The sequence below is a fragment of the Erythrolamprus reginae genome, chromosome 3 (genome assembly GCF_031021105.1).
Source record: "Erythrolamprus reginae isolate rEryReg1 chromosome 3, rEryReg1.hap1, whole genome shotgun sequence".
NCBI classification, from domain to species: Eukaryota; Metazoa; Chordata; class Lepidosauria; order Squamata; family Dipsadidae; genus Erythrolamprus; species Erythrolamprus reginae.
The window spans coordinates 226894272-226915146 of NC_091952.1; the positions used below are offsets into that span (position 1 = coordinate 226894272).

A 20875-nucleotide genomic window follows, 5' to 3' on the forward strand; every position below is an offset into this window, starting at 1 on the left:
ATGTCGGTTGGCTGGCCCCAGGGGAAGAGCCTTCTCTGTGGCGGCCCCGACTCTCTGGAACCAGCTCCCCCCAGAGATTAGAACTGCCCCCACCCTGCTTGCTTTTCATAAACTCCTCAAAACCCACCTTTGTCGTCAGGCATGGGGGAATTGAGATATTTCCCCCGGGCCTATATAATTTATTGTATGGTATGTTTGTAGGTATGTCTGCTTAAAAATGGGGTTTTCTTAACTACTTCAAATTTTAAATTGTAAATTATTAGATTTGTTATGAATTGTTTTATTATGTTGTGAACCGCCCCGAGTCTACGGAAAGGGGCGGCATACAAACAAACAAACAAACAAACAAACAAATAAATAAATTGTAAGCATACAAGCAACAAGTTACAGTCATGCAGTCATAAGTGGGAGGAGACGGGTAATAGCAACAATGAGAAGACTCATAGTAATAGTAATGCAGCCTTAGTGAATAGTTTGACAGTAGTGAGGGAATGATTTGTTTAGCAGAATGATAGCATTCGGGGGGAAAACTGTTCTTGCGTCCAGTTGTCTTGGTGTGCAGTGTTCTATAGCAGGGGTCTCCAATCTTGGCAACTTTAAGACTTGTGGACTTCAATTCCCAGAATTCCTCAGCCAGCAAAGCTTGTGGACTTCAATTCCAAGCAAAGCTGGCTAAGGAACTCTAGAAATTGAAGCCCACAAGTCTTAAAGTTACCAAGGTTGGAGACAATTTACGTCCAGGATGCAAGGGGTCAGTACATGTTTTCATGGCCCTCTTTTTGACTCGTGCAGTATACAGGTCCTCAGTGGAAGACAGGTTGGCAATAATTGTTTTTTCTGCAGATCTGATTATCCTCTGAAGTCTATGTCTGTCTTGTTGGGTTGCAGAACCAAACCAGACAGTTATAGAGGTGCAGATGACAGACTCAATGATTCCTGGGTAGAACTATATCAGCAGCTCCTAGGGCAGTTTGATCTTCCTGAGTTGGCGCGGAAAGAACATTCTTTGTTGTGCTTTTTTGATGACATTTTTGGTGTTAGATGTCCATTTTAGGTTTTGAGATATGATAGAACCAAGAAATGTGATTGTTCAATATATACTTTCCCCCCTTTGTTTTCAAATACACAGGAAAAGAATCTGGATGACCGAGCTTATCGAGATATCGGTGAACTTGAGACCTATGCTGAAAATACACAGAGTGCACTCCTTTATCTCACCCTAGAAACACTTGGTAGGTGCACTCTTGATTTGTCTGACGCCACGTGGATGAATGGATTTGAATGGAGGTGGCAAAGTGGGTAGAGTGTAGTACTCAATCTGTATAGTCTGGAGGACAGAAGGAAAAGGGGGGACATGATCGAAACATTTAAATATGTTAAAGGGTTAAATAAGGTTCAGGAGGGAAGTGTTTTTAATAGGAAAGTGAACACAAGAACAAGGGGACACAATCTGAAGTTAGTTGGGGGAAAGATCAAAAGCAACGTGAGAAAATATTATTTCACTGAAAGAGTAGTAGATCCTTGGAACAAACTTCCAGCAGACGTGGTTGGTAAATCCACAGTAACTGAATTTAAACATGCCTGGGATAAACATATATCCATCCTAAGATAAAATACAGGAAATAGTATAAGGGCAGACTAGATGGACCATGAGGTCTTTTTCTGCCGTCAGTCTTCTATGTTTCTATGTTTCTACTGCAAGCCACTAAAGCTGACTGCTAGATCTGCAGGTCAGTGGTTCAAATCTCATCACCGTCTCAAGGTTGACTCAGCCTTCCATCCTTCCGAGGTGGGTAAAATGAGGACCCGGATTGTGGGGGCAATATGCCGGCTCTGTTAAAAAGTGCTATTGTTAACATGTTGTAAGCCACCCTGAGTCTAAGGAGCAGGGCAGCATAAAAAAAAAACCTAGATAAATAAAATAAATAAATGTACCAGTGCAGGTAGTCTTTGGTTTATGACCACAATTGAGCCCAACATTTCTGTTGCCAACCGTGTTGACTTGAGTTTTGCCCCAGTTTTACAAGCTTTCTTCCCCACAGCAACATGGTTAAGTGAATCTGGTTTCCCCATTGACTTTGCTTGTAAGAAAGTCGCCAAAAGGTGATCACTTGACCCTTATGCAGCTGTCATAAATGAGTCAGTTGCTAGGTGTCCGAATTTTGATCACTTGACTATGGAAGTGCTGCAGTGGTTGTAAGTATGAAAAATAGTCATTAGTTACACTGTGTTTTAACAGTCACTAAATGAATGGTTGTAGGTCTACCGTAGTTGTTTTGCTCATGGCCTATTTATGTGATTGCATTTTGTTATAGTGTAACAATGTCTCCTGCCACACACCTCCGAGAGACCAATTAGATCCCACAGGATTGGCCTTCTCTGGGTCCCGTTGACTAAGCAATGTTGGTTGACAGGCCTGCGGGGAAGGGCCTTCCCTGTGGTGGCCCCGGTTCTTTGGAACCAACTACCCCCCCTGAGATCCGTACTGTCCCTACCCTACTGGCTTTCAGAAAAGAGTTGAAGACCTGGTTCTGGTGACAGGCCTGGGTGCCATGAGAATTAACAGCTTATTTCTGGCCAAACATCATTTGAGTGGTATGCATGATGGTATGAAAGTATTGTTTAAATCCAGATGTTTTTATTGTTATTAATTTAAGGGGGTTTGGTGTTTATTAAAGATTTTATATTGATGAGTTTTATCACTATTAATGCTGAATTTGACTTTTTTATTGTATAGGTTTTTTTATTGTTGTGAGCTGCCCTGAGTCCCGCTAAATAAAATTAATAAATAAATGCAATTATCACACGTTCAGCTTAGATTACAGTTGGCCAGTAAAAAACAGAGATCTTTTTCCCACTCCCCATGAAGTTCTGTTTTTAATCCAAGTATGCTGTTTGCATTCTTCTATTGTTCTTTAAACCAGTGTTTCCCAACCTTGGCAACTTGAAGATATTTGGACTTCAACTCCCAGAATTCCCCAGCCAGCGAATGCTGCCTGGGGAATTCTGGGAATTGAAGTCCAAATATCTTCAAGTTGAAAAGGTTGGGAAACACTGCTTTAAACAATGTCTTACCTATCAGCTAAGACTAGAATTTGTTGCCTTGCCATTTCAATAAGCATCCTTTAGGCTTATCTTTTAAAGTTTGTTGCAAAATCAAAACCAGAAGCGCACACAGATGACTGGTTCGGCTGGATTCAATAACTTCTTTATAAACATAATACAGTGATCCCCCGCTCGTTGCGAGGGTTCCGTTCCAGGACCCCCCGCAACGAGCGGGTTTTCGCGAAGTAGCGCTGCGGAAGTAAAAACACCATCTGCGCATGTGCAGATGGTGTTTTTACTCCCGCAGTGCTAGCGAGGAGCCGAAGATTGGGGGCGGCGCGGCTGTTTTAAAATGTCGCCGCCGGCATGGGGGGCTTCCTAGCAGCCCCCCAAACCCGGGTTGGGGGTCCGGGGGGTGCTGGCAAGCCCCCCATGCCGGCGGCGACATTTTAAAACAGCCGCGCCGCGCTGGCTGTCGGCGCTTTCGAGCTGAGTCCCGGAGCGAATTCGGTCCGGGACTCAGCTCCAAAGCGCCGACAGCCAGCGCCGGCGAACGGCTTCTCCGCGCTGGCTGTCGGCGCTTTCGAGCTGAGTCCCGGAGCGAATTCGGTCCGGGACTCAGCTCCAAAGCGCCGACAGCCAGCGCCGGCGAACGGCTTCTCCACGCTGGCTGTCGCCGCTTTCGAGCTGAGTCCCGGAGCGAATTCGCTCCGGGACTCAGCTCAAAAGCGCCGACAGCCAGCGCCGGCGAGCGGCTTCTCCACGCTGGCTGTCGCCGCTTTCGAGCTGAGTCCCGGAGCGAATTCGCTCCGGGACTCAGCTCAAAAGCGCCGACAGCCAGCGCCGGCGAACGGCTTCTCCGCGCTGGCTGTCGCCGCTTTCGAGCTGAGTCCCGGAGCGAATTCGCTTCAGGACTCAGCTCGAAAGCGGCGAGAATGAACGGCGTGGGCGGGCGAAGGGCGGGCGGCAGCGAGGAGTTTGCGTGGGCGGTGGGGAAAGTCCTTGCTGATGCCCGCTGCTCGCCCTCCCGCCAGCAAGAGGGGGAAGACCCAGGGAAGCCGCCCAGCAGCTGATCTGCCGGGCCCCATCTACGCATGCGTGCCCATAGAAAAAAAGGGCACACATGCGCAGATGGTGTTTTGACTTCCGGGTTGAAAAATCGCAAATTACCCTGTTCGCAATGGTCGGGGACGCAATAACCGGGGGATCACTGTATATATATCCACAATACCATTAGCAGAGTTATTCTTCAATGTAGCAACAGTTAAAAATAAAACAAGCAGCTTCTAGTTCAGAGTGGAAGAGTACAGAATGGAGACTGGAGCCACACCCAACCTTAAGCTCAAATTCCAGTTTCAATTCTCTGCACAGACTCAGAAGTAGCTCCTATTGGCCGACTGAGTTGCTGTGCCTATTCATTTGCTGACTTTGTTTATTTATTTATTATTTATTACTTAGATTTGTATGCCGCCCCTCTCCGAAGACTCGGGGCGGCTCACAACATGTAAAAAACAAATCATAAGCAATCAGACAAATTTAAAATATTTAAATATTTAAAAGACCCCATATGCTAACAGTCACACACACAGACATACCATGCATAAATTAAATGTGCCCAGGGGGAGATGTTTCAGTTCCCCCATGCCTGACGGCAAAGGTGGGTTTTAAGGAGTTTACGGAAGGCAGGAAGAGTAGGGGCAGTTCTAATCTCCGGGGGGAGTTGGTTCCAGAGAGTCGGTGCCGCCACAGAGAAGGCTCTTCCCCTGGGGCCCGCCAACCGACATTGTTTAGTTGACGGGACCCGGAGAAGGCCCACTCTGTGGGACCTAATCGGTCGCTGGGATTCGTGCGGCAGGAGGCGGTCTCGGAGATATTCTGGTCCGATGCCATGAAGGGCTTTAAAGGTCATAACCAACACTTTGAATTGTGACCGGAAATTGATCGGCAACCAATGCAGACTGCGGAGTGATGGTGAAACATGGGCATACCTAGGTAGGCCCATGACTGCTCTCGCAGCTGCATTTTGCACGATCTGAAGTTTCCGAACACTTTTCAAAGGTAGCCCCATGTAGAGAGCATTACAGTAGTCGAACCTCGAGGTGATGAGGGCATGAGTGACTGTGAGCAATGAGTCCCGGTCCAGATAGGGCCGCAACTGGTGCACCAGGCGAACCTGGGCAAACGCCCCCCTCGCCACAGCTGAAAGATGTTGTTCTAATGCGAGCTGTGGATCGAGGAGGACGCCCAAGTTGTTACCACTGGCTCTCCCAGTTCATGCATATCTTAACATTAACTTCTATGTATTTACAGGTGTGAGGGACATCCACGCAGATCATGCAGCCAGTCACATAGGGAAGGCACATGGCATTGTAACATGTTTAAGGGCAACTCCGTACCATGCTAGCAGAAGGAAGATGTTTCTCCCCATGGATATTTGCATGCTGGTAAGACAGTAAAGCTGAGATCCAGTTTGTAACTGTTCTGGTTTCTGGTAGAAATGTAGCAATTACAAATAACTCTTATTAAATGCATTATTTCATGAATAAAGAAACTCCATTTATTTCTCTGCTCTTCTGGAATTCAAACACATTTCATACAGGCACTTATCTCTTGGTCCGTTATGTCCCTTAACTGCATTTCTCACATTACGTCTCCTTCTCCACTTAACAAGATTTATTTTCCTAACAGCATGATTTCTAAAACAGCAGCCCTGACTGTTAATCAACACAGAATACTTTTGCTTACTTGGGAGAGGCAGAGAAAAACCTCTATTTTTCTCTTCGGCAACGTCCCCACTGACCCCCTGACGTGCCAAATACATCACTACAGTATTTAACCCATTCCTCTCCTTAATATCTTCTTCCAGACCTCTGTTCTCTACGTTTTTGGGCCCTTCTGAATTTAGGGTTAACCCAGCAAGCGTCTGATTCTCCCTCGCTAGATCCTGAACTCATAGCCCCATCCTGTGGCTGGCCTCCCACCTGTTCTACCTGTAACCCCGGGCCCCCCACTAATTCATAAACACTATCTGAATCAGAGTCCTCAATATCTTCATCATCCTCCAACTGACCAGGAGTATGTACAACGGTAACAATATTCCTACTCTTGATGTCACGCTGATAGATCAGGTAGCAACATGCAAACTCTGCTGACAGTTGTGTATCATCTCTGTTTTTAATAGGATTTCAGAATTGGTCCTTCAGTGGAAGTGCTTGTACATCATGACTTATATTTTGTTTTGGGAATAAGATTACTAGATGGGAAATTATTGGAACATTTGAAACCTAATCTTTAAAACATCATTGTTGTCTTCTTAGATGCCTAAAAACCTTGCCGTTACATTCCAGTTCGTTTGTTGACCTCTATATCAAAAATGATGCATGCTGTACATGTTCTTTCTGCTAACAAGCTTAAAAACTTTATGTCTGTATTTTCATTTATTTTTAAGCACACAGGTTAAACAGCAATAACTGGGATTTTGTTGCTAAGCAGTGCAGTTCTAAAGCATGCCAAAACATAACTGCATTGCTTAGGGATGGTAATCCTGGCATTCCTCATTGCCATTGTTAATCAGATCCCATCTGATCATTAGGGGAGGATCCACCCCAATCCAAACCATTCCCAGGTTCGTTCCTCCCAGGCCTAAGCCTTGGTAAATAAGTGACTGTCTCGTCTTCACTTCCCTGTACCTGCGTATCTCCTCCGCTTCTCTGACCTTTCCGCCACTTGGCACAATCCACCACTTCTGCCAGCCCTGTTTCTCCACTCGTCCTGCTGCCTTGGCCTGTATGGCAGTGATCCCCAAATTTAGCATTTGCACACTGCCCATGCATTCACTTGCATCTCATGCACACACACCCCACACGCATGCCTAGCAGTGACTCGAAAACCAGCTAGAGGGTAGAGGGCACACGCGCATGCACGGTGGAGCTAAACTAGGGCAGCGGCTCGCATGCACGTAGATAGGGCTCTGAGTGCCATTTGTGGCACCTGTGCCATGAGTTCACCATCATGGGTATATAACATGTCTATGTAATATAGCAGTGATGGCAAACCAATGGCATGGGTGCCACAAGTGGCACGCGGAGCCATATTTGCTGGCACAGGAGCTGTTGCCCTAGCTCAGCTCCAACGTGTGTGCTGGCCAGCTGATTTTTGGCTCACCCAGAGGCTCTGGGAGGGTGTTTTTGGCTTTTTATCATCCCCCAGCTCCAGGGAAGCCTTTGGAGCCTGGGGAGTGCAAAACACGAGCCTACTGGGGCCCCCAGAAATTGGGAAACAGTCTGTCTCCAGCTTCCAGAGGGCATCCAAGGGGCAGGGGAAGCTGTTTTCGCCCTTCCCTGACATTGAATTATGGGTGTGGGCACTCATGCATGTGCGATAGTGGGCACCCACACTCTTTCAGCACCCAAGGAAAAAAAGGTTCGCCATCACTGTAATATAGCTTCAAAAGAATAGTACAGTGTTCCCTCGATTTCCGCGGGGGATGCATTCCGAGACCGACCGCGGGGGATGCATTCCGAGACCGACCGCGAAAGTCGAATTTTCCGCGAAGTAGAGATGCGGATGTAAATACACCAATTTTGGCTATGGACAGTATCACAAACCATCCCTTAACACTTTAAACCCCTAAATTACCATTTCCCATTCCCTTAACAACCATTTACTCACCATTATTACTGGAACTCACCATTGAATAAGACACTTAGTGATCCTGATATTTATAAACATAATTATTTATTAACAATTATTATTATTTTTGTTATTTATTTGCAAAAATTATTAGTTTGGCGATGACATATGATGTCATTGGGTGGGAAAAACCGTGGTATAGGAAAAAACCTGCGAAGTATTTTTTAATTAATATTTTTTTAAAAACCGTGGTATAGGCTATTCGCGAAGTTCGAACCCGCAAAAATCGAGGGAACACTGTATATCCTTCAATGGTTTTTTCCCCACGAACATTCAAAAATTGTTCCTATTTTCCTTCCATGTATGTCAGCATGATGTTTCACAAGAGGATTTCATAAGAAACAAAGAGGCGAAGAAAATAAAAGATATTGTATATGACATTGCAAGTCAAGCTCATGTTCACCTGGAACACGTGAGTTTCTGGAATTTTATCAAACTTTCCTTAACAATATTTAGACTTGTGCTCTCCAAATACGTAAGAACAGAATTCCTCTCCAGCAATGCATCGTGGACATATTGGCTCTCAGTACACTTACTACATTGGGGAAGGTTAATGTAAACCATAGTGGAACTTGGATAACTTAAGTTGTACAAATGAACAGATACCAAGAACCCCAAATTTAAAAAAGAACTGGTTTCCTCGGATTGAACATGAGGATAAAAAAGACACAAGAGCACACAACAGATTTAAACTTAATATTAAGTGCTCCAAACTTGATTGTAAAAAATATGACTTCAGTAACCGAGTTGTCGAAGCGTGGAACTCATTACTGGACTCCATAGTGTCATCCCCAAACCCCCAACAATTTACCCTTAGATTATCTACAGTTGACCTATCCAGATTCCTAAGAGGTCAGTAAGGAGCGAGTACAAGTGCACTAGAGTGCCTTCCGTCCCCTGTCCTATTGCTCTCCTATATCTCCTATACCTTTCTTCTATTCCTATATCTCTTCTTCTATTCTTTCATTGATATGTTCTACTACTATATCTTCTTTTCTATTCTTTCTTAGATATATTTTACTATGAGTATCTCCTCTACAACCTTCATCATGTATTTTACTATGTGTATATAGATATATATATATACCCACTAAAACCCTCATTGTGCATTGGACAAAATAAATAAATAAGTTTTGTTATCATTAATTGTCTCTATATTTCTGCCTTGTTTGAAAATAGAGCTGGATGCTGGAATTTTTTATAGCTTTAAACTTTTTAAAAATAAATATTAATGTTTAGAGTTTTGTGATAATTGGTTCTTTGGAATAAGTGTTTCCTCTCCAGACCGTTAGAAATAATATTGACAGTAATGCTTTTTTGTTTACTTTCTGCCCTCTTTGATGGCAGTTCATTTTTAATGCTGTAGGACAAATCCTTACCCATAGCAGAACAATAGCTGCAAAGCAGCTGTTTTATCCTCCAGTGAAAAAAGTCTACATTACAGAAATTGTGTAGCAAATGTATATGTTGGGGAAAACACAGGCAAAGAGGATGACGGTATTTGGAAAATGGCATTTATTAATTGTGTTTACATTTTGGAATATGTGTAATGTTTTTAGATTTCACATAGGCTTTAGAAGAAAGCATGCAAAGTAATATGGGGAAAGAATGAATTAGATATGCAATTCCCAATTAGTATAAAGGAAAGTTAAATGTAAATAAATGTTACAATTATTGTAGTTACAAACAGTTGTTAGGAGCATATTCTTCAATGGCCAACAGAGGGCGAAATCCGTCTGCTTTTAAGCTTACATAAATTATGTTTTGATGTTAAAACTGTATGTAGCTTTGATAAATATAATTCCTGCCAATGTTTTGTTTTTCCCTTCTTTTTTGCCTTCCATGCCTTATTTAATACTGCAAATGGGGCGGGAGGTCTTGTCTTTCTGGATGACAGATGGCATAAGAACTCTGTAGATCAGGAAAGACTCATTTTGATCCAATTTCACTTTATTTATATTTATTTATTTATTTGATTTTTTTTTTAATGCCGCCCTTCTCCTTAGACTCAGGGCGGCTTGCAACATGTTAGCAATCGCACTTTTTAACAGAGACAGCCTATTGCCCCCACAATCCTGGTCCTCATTTTATCCACCTCGGAAGGATGGAAGGCTGAGTCAACCTAGAGCCAGTGATGAAATTTGAACCGCTGACCTGCAGATCTAGCAGTCAGCTTTAGTGGCCTGCGGTACTACACTCTACCCACTGCGCCACCTCAGCTCAACTTCTCAGTTGCTCAAAAGCAGGAGTTTGAGACATGCAGGTAGGCTTTGACTTAAGTTGCTCACTTAGCAGCAACCATGTGGAATTACAACGTTACAACCCTCCCCCCAAGTTCCTCTGTTACATAACTATAGTTTGGTTGCTTGGCAACTGACCAGCATTTATGGCCATATGGTTATGTGATTGCTGTGTTCACTTAACAACTACCTCAAGAAAAGGTTATAAAATTGGAACAACCACTCAGAATAAATTTAAGATTATCTGTACAAACAGCCCTCAGTTTAGGACTATAGTTGAGCCCCAAACTTCCATTGCTAAGCAAGGCAGTTGTTTATTTATTGTAAAATTAATATGCCACCCAACTCCAATTAGACTCTGGGCGGCTCACAATAATAACAACAGTTAAAAGACAATGTAAAAATACATTAATAACCCTTAAGAAACCATACATACTCTCAAACATTCATGGCTGAATCAAGATGATAACCTAACGGCCCCAGGCCTGCTGGAAAAGCCAGGTCTTAATGGCTAAGGTAGGGGTAGTGCAGATCTCTGGAGGCAGTTGGTTCCAGAGCATTGGTGCCACCACAAAGAAGGCCCTTGCCCTCGGCCCTGCCAATCGGCATTGTTTGTTGGACAGGACCTGGAGAAGGCCAACTTTGTGGACCCTTATTCGCTGCTGGGAGGTATGAGGTGGAAGGTGGTCCCATAAGTAGACTGATCCTAAGCCACGTGGGGCTTTAAAGGTAATAACCAACCCCTTGAATTGCATCCGGAGACCAATTGGTAGCCAATGCAGCTTGTGGAGAGTTAGAGTAATGTAGGTGAACCTCAGTACTCCCAATGTAGCTCTTGTGGCTGCATTTTGAACCAGCTGAAGTTTCAGAACGCTGTTCAAGGGTAGCCCCATGGAGAGCGCATTGCAATAGTCAAGGCGTGAGGTGTTAAATGAATTGTGCTTTATTTTACAACTTTTTTTGCCACAATTGTTAAAACAAATCATTACGCAATCACGTGGTTGCGTAGAAATAATCTTTGCGGTTCTACAAAGCAGTATATACTTTCTGACTTCTAGCATAACTGGAAAAAAGAAGAAAGCGGAGCAGAATTACTGCAATTACTTTGTTTGGTTTCTGTGGCTCTGTTGATCCATTAGGATAAAAAATAAATAAAAGCTGTGCGGATCCTTCCAACTTGTGCAAAGAGAGTGAGGAAATTAACAGGAGCAAAACTCTGAGTGAGAGCAGAAGTAGGGTGGCATTAAAGTTGTGAAATGTCTTTACGCTTTGGGAAGTGAAACCAGCTTGAAAAAAAGGAAAACGTTTTGGTCACCATCAGTTCAAAATTAAACTCAGAGTAGGAAACTCCAGGCCAGATTTTGTGCTAATATATATGTCACAAATTGGAATGAAATAGCACCGTTGATGACCAGTCACCCTAATTGTTCTATCCTTGATTTGCCAGCTATGCTAATAGTGAAAAGTGTGGCTTTTGCTAGAGAAGTGAAAAGATGCAATTCACAGGTAATGAAGGAAGGAGTTCCGTGATCATGTCTCCCCTAGTCAGAGGCAATTACCAGACAAGCGTAGGAGGATGTTTCTCAACAATACTCTGTTATCTTTTCTTCATAATCTGATGCTCTTATTTTGTCTTTCAAAAGAAATAGAGTACAAACTTTTCGAGATACAAACCTGGGATTTAAGATTTTTTTGCCTCTTCTTCCAAACTATTTTCACTTTACAAACCCAAGCCGCTGCCACTGGGATACCCCGCCTCCGGACTTGTTGCCAGCGAAGCACCCGTTTTTGCGCTGCTGGGATTCCCCTGAGGCTCCCCTCCATGGGAAACACCACCTCCGGACTTCCGTGTTTTTGCGATGCTGCAGGGGAATCCCAGCAGCGCAAAAACGGGCGCTTCGCTGGCAACAGAAGTCCGGAGGTGGGGTTTCGAGGACCTCCGTGTTTTTGCGATGCTGCAATTTCGCTGAGGCTCCCCTCGCTGGGAAATCCCACCTCTGGACTTCTGTTGCCAGCGAAGCGCCCGTTTTTGCACTGCTGGGATTAGGGCATCACAAAAACATGGAAGGCCGGAGGTGGGGTTTCCCATGGAGGGGAGCCTCAGGGGAATCCCAGCAGCGCAAAAACAGGCGCTGGCAAAAGGGGTGAATTTTGGGCTTGCACGCATTAATCGCTTTTCCATTGATTCCTATGGGAAACATTGTTTCGTCTTACAAACTTTTCATCTTAAGAACCTCATCCCGGAACCAATTAAGTTTGTAAGACAAGGTATCACTGTATACAAGTCAGACGTACATTTTGATACCCAATGCTACACCCATAATTCAATCCTTCCCCATCCCCCTGCGCATACATGTGTGACCCCTGCACTGCTGTACTAGAGACTTCCCTGGAGTCTGGCGAGAGCGAAAATGGCCTCCCCCACTCCCTGGGGGCCCTTCAGAAGCCAAAAAACCCCTCCCAGAGCCTCCACATGAGCCAAAAATCAGCTGGCTAGAACACACATACATGCACCAGAGCTGAGCTAGGACAGTGGCTTGCGTTTCGGCAGACATAGCTCCATGTGCCACCTGTGGCACCTATGCCATAGGTTGGCCATCACTGTCCTATCCTATCCACTATTTATCTGCTTTTCTTTCTCCTTTTAAAAATCTGCCAGCGCTCACGTCTGTTTCCCACTTTGCTTTAGCTTTGAAGTGTGTATGAAGGTGTTCAGTCAACTCTTTTCTTCCTTTAGTAGAATAGTAATTTACCAGTTCATCCCAGAGCATAATTCATGAGTAAGCCTGACACCTTGACACATTCCTTAATTTCAAACGCATCTTTTTGTCTGTCGTTCTAGGCTAGGTCCTTCAAGAAGAATGTTCCTGCCAAAGCATTTCCGGCTTTCCTCTGTACGGTAAGTGGCTGTAATGCTTTTTTAAAAAAAATTCACCAAAAATAGTGATAATGGCAGCCTTCAAAGACCACTCTGAGACTATGTCTGGCGGGCCCCAGGGGAAGAGCCTTCTCTGTGGCGGTCCCGACTCTCTGGAACCAGCTCCCCCCAGAGATTAGAACTGCCCCCACCCTCCTTGCCTTTCGTAAACTCCTTAAAACCCACCTCTGTCGTCAGGCATGGGGGAATTGAGATATCTCCCCCGGGCCTATATAATTTATGTACGGTATGTTTGTAGGTATGTCTGCTTAAAAATGGGTTTTTTAAACTATTTTAAATTTTAAATTGTAAATTATTAGATTTGTCATGAACTGTTTTATTGTGTTGTGAGCCGCCCCGAGTCTACGGAGAGGGGCGGCATACAAATCTAATGAATGAATGAATGAATGAATGAATGAATGAATGAATGAATGAATGAATGAATGAATGAACTATAAAACCTTATGACAAAGATCTAGCTACATTTTCAGGTGGCCTTGCTTACTCACTTATCCCCTTTGGCTTTTCTTTCATAACATTTGATTTAATCAAGTTTTCTGGTAAACACTCTGTCATTCTAACCTAATTAATGATGTGTTAACACAAGTACAATGTAGATTGGGATTTTTTTAAAAAAAAAAAAGTACAGCCAATATGGTTATGATTTATTTTGGTGGAACAAGTTGTCTAAAGTTGTTTTGGACCTCCAACGGTTGTGAGGAACGTTGTGTTGTTGCAGGGATATAGATAAGATCAAATTTTGCCATCTGGACTTTTCTTCCTGACTAAAACAACTGTGTTAAATGTATGAGAAACTTAATTCAGGTAGTCCTCAACTTAACAACAGTTCATTTAGTGACTGTTCCAAGTTACAACAGCATTGATCATTTTTACACTTACAAACAACGTCTTGATGGTCACATGGTAACTGACTCATATTTATGATGTATTCTGTTGGGCTCTCTGATAGACTCCTCCCAAAAATTCACAGGTACAAATTTCAGACACACACACGTTTGAAAATTCAAAACAATGTTCTTTATAATGAAAATTCACTTAAACTAAGCCCTCTTTTGGTATAGCAAAGAGCACTCGTCTCCAAACAAACTGGTAATTTGTACAAGTCCCTTATCAGTTCTGTGATACTTAGCTTGCAGCTGTGAGGCAATTCACAGTCCTTCTTCTTTCACAAAGTGAAACACACTTTGCTCTGGTTTAGTTTCAAAGCGGGGAAAAATCAGCACACAAAGGTCAAAGTCACTAAAGCAGTCACGAAACACAATGATCAGATAATCCTCCACAATGGCCAAACCCACAGGCTGCTATTTATAGCAGCCTCACTAATTACCCCAGCCCCACCCAACCACAGGTGGCCTCATTTTCTTTGATAATAATCTCTCAGTTGTTGCTGCCTATGCATCGCTCTCCACATGTGTGGCTGTATCATTAACTCTTGTTCTGAATCCAAGGAGGAGCTAGATAATTGATCTCCTTCCGAGCTGTCTGCCCCACTCTCCTCCTCCCTGTCACTCATGTCTTCTTGGTCAGAGGAGCCTTCATCAGCAGATTCCACCGGGGGCAAAACAGGCCTGCAGCATGTGGATGTCTCCCCCACATCCACAGTCCTTGGGGCAGGAGCTGGGCCAGAGCTAACCACAACATGATGATTGCAGTGTCTGGGGAGTCACGTGGTCATTTTTTGTGATCTGACAAGCAAAGTCAATGGGGAAACCAGATTCACTTAACAACCGTGTTACTAATTTAACAATTTGCAGCTCAATTGTGGCTGTAACTCGACAACTGTCTACAGCCAGTTTGTTTTTGTGAGCGTAACACTTTCCACTGAACAGAGTGAAATTTAAAGTTTCTGTCTGAAAACTAAATATGAATTTCATATTTTACTGGCATGACATAAATCAGTGTTCCATTTGCCATTAGTACATTGCCGCACGAATCCCAGCGACCGATTAGGTCCCACAGAGTGGGCCTTCTCCGGGTCCCGTCAACGAAACAATGTCGGTTGGCGGGCCCCAAGGGAAGAGCCTTCTCTGTGGCGGCACCGGCCCTCTGGAACCAACTCCCCCCGGAGATTAGAACTGCCCCTACTCTTCCTGCCTTCCGTAAACTCCTTAAAACCCACCTTTGTCGTCAGGCATGGGGGAACTGAAACATCTCCCCCTGGGCATGTTTAATTTATATATGGTATGCTCGTGTGTATGTCTGTTAGTATATGGGGTCTTTCTTAAATCTTTAAATATTTTAAATTGTCAGATTATTTATGATTTGTTTCTACGTGTTGTGAGCCGCCCCGAGTCTTCGGAGAGGGGCAGCATACAAATCTAAGTAATAAATAAATAAATAAATAAATAAATAAATTGGCATTTTATAGCAACAATAACAAATAATTATTGTTTATAAATTTCATTGTTTATAATATATTTATGTATATAATATGCATTGTTTATATTAAAAATAATGATTATCATATCCTTTTTCTTTCCAGGTTGCTATTGAAGATTATTTACACAAAATTCAAAAAGCTGACTTCAATATATTTCATCCAAGTTTGCACCAGAAAAACACTTTACTACCTTTGTATTTGTATATTAGATCATGGAAAAAGGTTTATTGAAAAATATGAAACTGAGTCTTTCTGATTGAGAATTATTATGTTTAAAATTATTTATATTTAAATGTATAATAATATATTATACAAACACACACACAATTAGAATAGAACAATTAATCTGTGGAACAGTTTTCCTCCAACATTGGAAGTTTTTAAGAGACAATGTTATATGGAAGATATATCCAGGCTCTTCTTTTCACATTTAATCCAATCCCAGGCCTTACAACAACCTTATGAAATGCATTAGGCAAATTAGTAACTAGCCCACTGTCACAGAGTAAACTGCATGACTGAGTCTGTATTTGAATGCAAGTGTTGTCATCCAAATCTAATTCTATCCATGACGCCCATCATCATGGAAGTTGAGGGTTCTTTAGTAACTTTCCATCCAGGGACTAATCAAACAGAGCATTGCTTAGGTTCAGCCAGGTGTTTGTATCAATTACAGGTAGTTCTCAACTTATGACTACCCTAGAAAATATTTGTGAATGGACGTGTGCATTTGTACCTTTAAGTCAGGTTTTTTAAAAATTTCTTGTGACTACTAGGATAGGATAGGTTCTTGAACTTGCTTGGCAATATTTTGGAAATAGCTTGCCATTGGTTCCATTCTAGGGCTGAGAGAGTGACTGGCTCAAAATCACCCAGCTACCTTCATGCCTAAAGTGGGTTTAGAATTCACTATCTCCCAGTTTCTAGCCTGATGCCTTAACCACTACATCAAAATATACGAAAAGAAAAAGATACTGTTAACATGCTAACATAAAAATGTATATTTAATTTTCTTTACAGAACTGTGTAGATGCCTGTACTTTCATTTATGATTTCATTTGTAGCATAGGAAACAAATATATTTATTTATTTACAAAGTTAGATTGCCGCCAATCTCATGCAATGTTTTTAGGTGAGACACAAATTTTCCAACATTTTTAACTTGCAAATACTTTTTACTTTTGCTACTGGATGAAGGTCTCTTTCAAAATTGGCCAGTAGAAATATCGGTTTGGCTTTTATATCATTGAGATATTTGATATGGAAACTTTTCTAGTATGGTGTGCACAGTGGTGAGTTACGAACCGGAACGCTAAATTGCGCTCACTGCCGCGGCTCATAAGTTTTTGCGGGACCAGCGCGACTTTGCTCCTGCACCTGTGGAAGCAAAATTGCGCATGGAACCGCAAGAACTGATGAGCTGAGCGCAATTTAGCGGGCTGCACCTGTGGAAGAAGCAAAATTGCGCACGGAGCCACAGGTGTGCCCATGTTTCAGCGAGGTTTTTTTGCTTCCGTGCATGCTGAACGCTAAATTGTGCTTGCCGCCGTGGCTCATAAGTTCTTGCGGTTCCATGCGCAATTTTGCTTCCACAGGTGCAGCAGCAAAATTGCGTTGGTCCTGCAATAACTTATGAGCCGCGGCGATGAGCACAATTTAGCGTTCCGGCTCGTAGCCCACCACTGGGTGTGCAGGAATTAAAGTTATGATTTGTTGGCCAAATCAATATAGTTCAATCTTAGATCTTTGCCTTATGAAAAGATTGGAATAGCTTTAGTATGGAATTGTTTAAAATTCTTTGACAGGGTGTGCCTATCTCAGAAATCAACTGAAGTTTGAATATCAGTTGGCTAAGGAGAATAATATTAACTACACTTTGGCCTATGCTCATTAGGTTGGGATTGATGAAGAAGTTTCACAATCTGTTTTGTATGCAAATAATAGCCACTTGAATCTACAACATTACAAGAAAAGTTTAGAAAGTTTCATTTTCTGAAACACAGGAGACCTGATACCAGCAACTATAATTAACACTGCCCTTAAATAGACCAGTGGTTTGACTCAGAAGAAATTGTTCTTCATTTTACTCAGGCTCAGACAGTCTTTAATGAAAACAAAATTCCTTGGAAAAGCAGAGAATATACACATTATTGAATGTATAATTTTATTGTATGTAGGAAGACATAGCTGCAAAAGGCAAGAAATGATTCCTTATGTGATGGAAGGCAAGGTGGTGTAGTAAAACTCAGAGAATATGCATAAGCAGACAGGAGCCAGTTAACAGGATGCGAGCTCAGAAAATTGCAACAGAAGTCATGTGAGATTGTAAGGTTTTAGAGGATAATACAACACTGTGTCAAAGTGCAGGTATTTCTGGCCATGGACTGTGTAATCAACGGAAGCTAAATAGGTGAAATTTGTCTTCTTCAACCCCTAATTTCCCTTCTCTCAGGAAACTGCCTAGAATTCTCCCTGTGGATGAACACAAGGAGGCAGCTTGTGACAAGTATTTTTTTTTCCCTTGTGCTAATCATTTACAGGCTGATGGGTTAATTTCTTCCTTCTGTTTAAAGGAGTTAGCTAGCCTATCCACGCATCATTTCCTCCAGCAATCCTTCCATTTTTGGGGCTCTTTCTCCTCTTTTCAGTACATATGAATATCTCTGCTTTCTCAGCTGAGTTGTTCTTTTTTTAAGATGTTCTGTGCAGCAGTACCTCTACTTAAGAACTTAATTCGTTCCGTGACCAGGTTCTTAAGTAGAAAAATAAGGTCCAGGAAGGAAGTGTTTTTAATAGGAAAGTGAACACAAGAACAAGGGGACACAACCTGAGGTTAGTTGGGGGAAAGATCAAAAGCAACATGAGAAAATATTATTTTACTGAAAGAGTAGTAGATCCTTGGAACAAACTTCCAGCAGACGTGGTAGATAAATCCACAGTAACTGAATTTAAACATGCCTGGGATAAACATATATCCATTGTAAGATAAAATACAGAAAATAGTATAAGGGCAGACTAGATGGACCATGAGGTCTTTTTCTGCCGTCAGACTTCTATGTTTCTATGTTTCTTAATTCGTAAGTAGAAGCAGTTTTTCCCATAGGAATCGATGTAAAAGCAAATAATGCGTGCAAACCTATTAGGAAAGAAATAAAAGCTCAGAATTTGGGTGGGAGGAGGAGGAAGAAGAGGAGGAGGAGAGTCGCTGCCGAAGGAAGAAGGTGAGGTGAGGGGAATCAATAAAAATCCAAAACTTTAAGGCTTAAAAAAAAAAGAGGGGCTCTGAGGTGGCGAGGAGGAGCATGCGCCTCTCATACAACCGGTCGCGAGGCTGCCTCCCATATACTGCACCAGAGAGAGAAACCCAGGGGGAATGGCAGGAAACTGGGTGGGCCTTCATGCCACTCTCAAATTTCCTGGGAAATTTTTCCGGGCTCTGGTTCTTAAGTAGAAAATGGTTCTTAAGAAGAGGCAAAAAAATCTTAAAACACCCGGTTCTTATCTAGAAAAGTTCTTAAGTAGAGGCATTCTTAGGTAGAGGTACCACTGTTTTTTGAATGTAAAAATACTGAACTGTATAGGTAGTCCTTGCTTAAGAACTGCCCTATGTTTAGTGACGGTTTGAAATTATTATGGTACTGAGAAAGCATGTTTATGACTGGTCCTCACACTTACAATGGCGACATCACCACGGTCATGTGGTCATGATTCCAGCACTTCAGAACTGGTGGTGTTTAATGACTGCCGTAGTGTCCTGTGGTCATGAATGGCAATCATGACCACAGGACACTGGAAAATCGCAAGTTGCAGTCACATGTCTTGCTTAACAACCATGGGTGATTCCCTTAATTTGCAATGGAAGTGAGGTAAGGCCATTGTGGTCATGTGATGTCTCGCTTAATGATTGTATCATTTAGTGACAGAGTTATCAGGTCCAATTTTGATTGTTAAGCAAAGATTAATTCATCTCAACATCATCCATATGCTGATATAGACTAGAAACCTGATCGAAACCGTAACCCAACATTGTCCCACTTGGGATTCTCCAGTTTTGTTGGGTCTACAATGCATTGGGAAGCATTCTGGGATTTGTAGGCCAATGTAGCCAACCCTCAAGTACAGGTCAACAGTCCTTTGAATGCTAGAGAAGTAGCATAATAATTGGGAGGAATGTGAATGCAACCCCAACATCTTCATTTGGTTTAAGAGGTTACTGTACAATTAGCACAAAGAACTGACCTAAAAAAGACATATCTTCAGGAATCAATGGCCTTGCTTTTGTTGCTGAATTACATACATAGTGATAGATTCTGGCAGTTCTGGTTCAATGACATCTTATTCCCCACCCATGTGAAAGAATTTGGGATATGCTTTCATCTGAATACATTTTATAATCCTGCCTGTGAAGTCTGTGACCAGATCAAATTTTACAACCATTTTTAATAGTCCTAAGTAAAACCAGTCAAAAGATTAACTAATGGTGTTTTTGTGGTACCACAGAATGGTACAACTGACCCTAGTTGCGATCACATGACTGTGGGGGCAGCGTGACAGTTATGAGTTCAAATTTAGGTTGTGATTGACTAAAGGCTGCAGTCAATTCAGATTGTTTATAATGTACAAATTGTAAGTTGATGGTACAAATTCTGTGTAAGTACGTTATTTTCCACATCATATACTTGTGCTACTACATTTGAAACCGAGGGTCCTGATTATATATTGAAATGCAAACAAAATAATTATGAGAAAGAGATTTAAGATAATTATTTAGTACAATAAGCCAGCCTAAATTGTATGTCAGAAATACATGTATTCAAGGAGCTGTAACAGATGCAAACTGAATAGTATATGTCATCAGAGCATAATACTCTGATATCTCAATCAGTATCCATTTGGCTGCAAAATGGCACATAAATTCACAAAGTTTGTGTGAATAAAAGGATAGGAATATTAATCAATATATAGCAGCTGATATTGTAGTGCCTACAAGATCTCATTGCTATTTAGCATTTGCTTACAGAATAAATCAGGAACATTCATTCATTCATTTGTTAAAAATGTTCAAATAATTTGATGTACTGATTCAGATATGTGTATGGCTCTCAAGAAATATTGAAGGCATTTGTTCATCACAGAGAAAAAAATGTTTTAAGGCTAGCTAAATAGTCTAGAACACTAGGATAGCACAAACACTCTTAGGTTTCTTCCGGTTCAAAGAAGTTACATATCCCTCCATGAGAAATGATTCAGTTCACATAATATGCTTTATGTTCCTTTATTCCTTAGAAAATCGATTCATTCAGTAACCAGGTTAAACATGTTATATAATCACTGCATAACATGATGCAAATCACGCTTAGAGTTGAAAGTTCACACAAGTCCCTCCAGCCCTGAGATTGTTCATAGCTAATTCTTCCCTGTCGGCAATCCAGCCATGTTACAAACACTTCAGTATGTATTATATGTAAGTGCATAAATGCAAATCTCTCCATATCAGAAGTTGTCAGATTACCTGAATAATGTTTAAGACAAATAAAACAGAACTTGCTGAGAAAAAGAAAGTCAAAAGTAGAAGAGCGG

General features: G+C 42.1%; 1 protein-coding gene across 5 annotated transcripts in view; it reads left to right on the top strand.

Moving 5' to 3' along the window:
* NDUFAF6 (NADH:ubiquinone oxidoreductase complex assembly factor 6) overlaps positions 1 to 15541 on the top strand; it is a 92724-nt gene extending 77183 nt beyond the window's left edge. For all 5 annotated transcript variants that reach the window (XM_070748046.1, XM_070748048.1, XM_070748045.1 and 2 more), the window contains 5 exons: positions 1130 to 1232; positions 5356 to 5489; positions 8048 to 8149; positions 12820 to 12876; positions 15398 to 15541. In XM_070748046.1, the coding sequence (XP_070604147.1) occupies positions 1130 to 1232; positions 5356 to 5489; positions 8048 to 8149; positions 12820 to 12876; positions 15398 to 15526 (525 nt within the window). In that variant the 3' untranslated portion in view covers positions 15527 to 15541. The remainder of the gene's footprint in view (positions 1 to 1129; positions 1233 to 5355; positions 5490 to 8047; positions 8150 to 12819; positions 12877 to 15397) is intronic.
* Positions 15542 to 20875: the final 5334 nt, after the last annotated feature.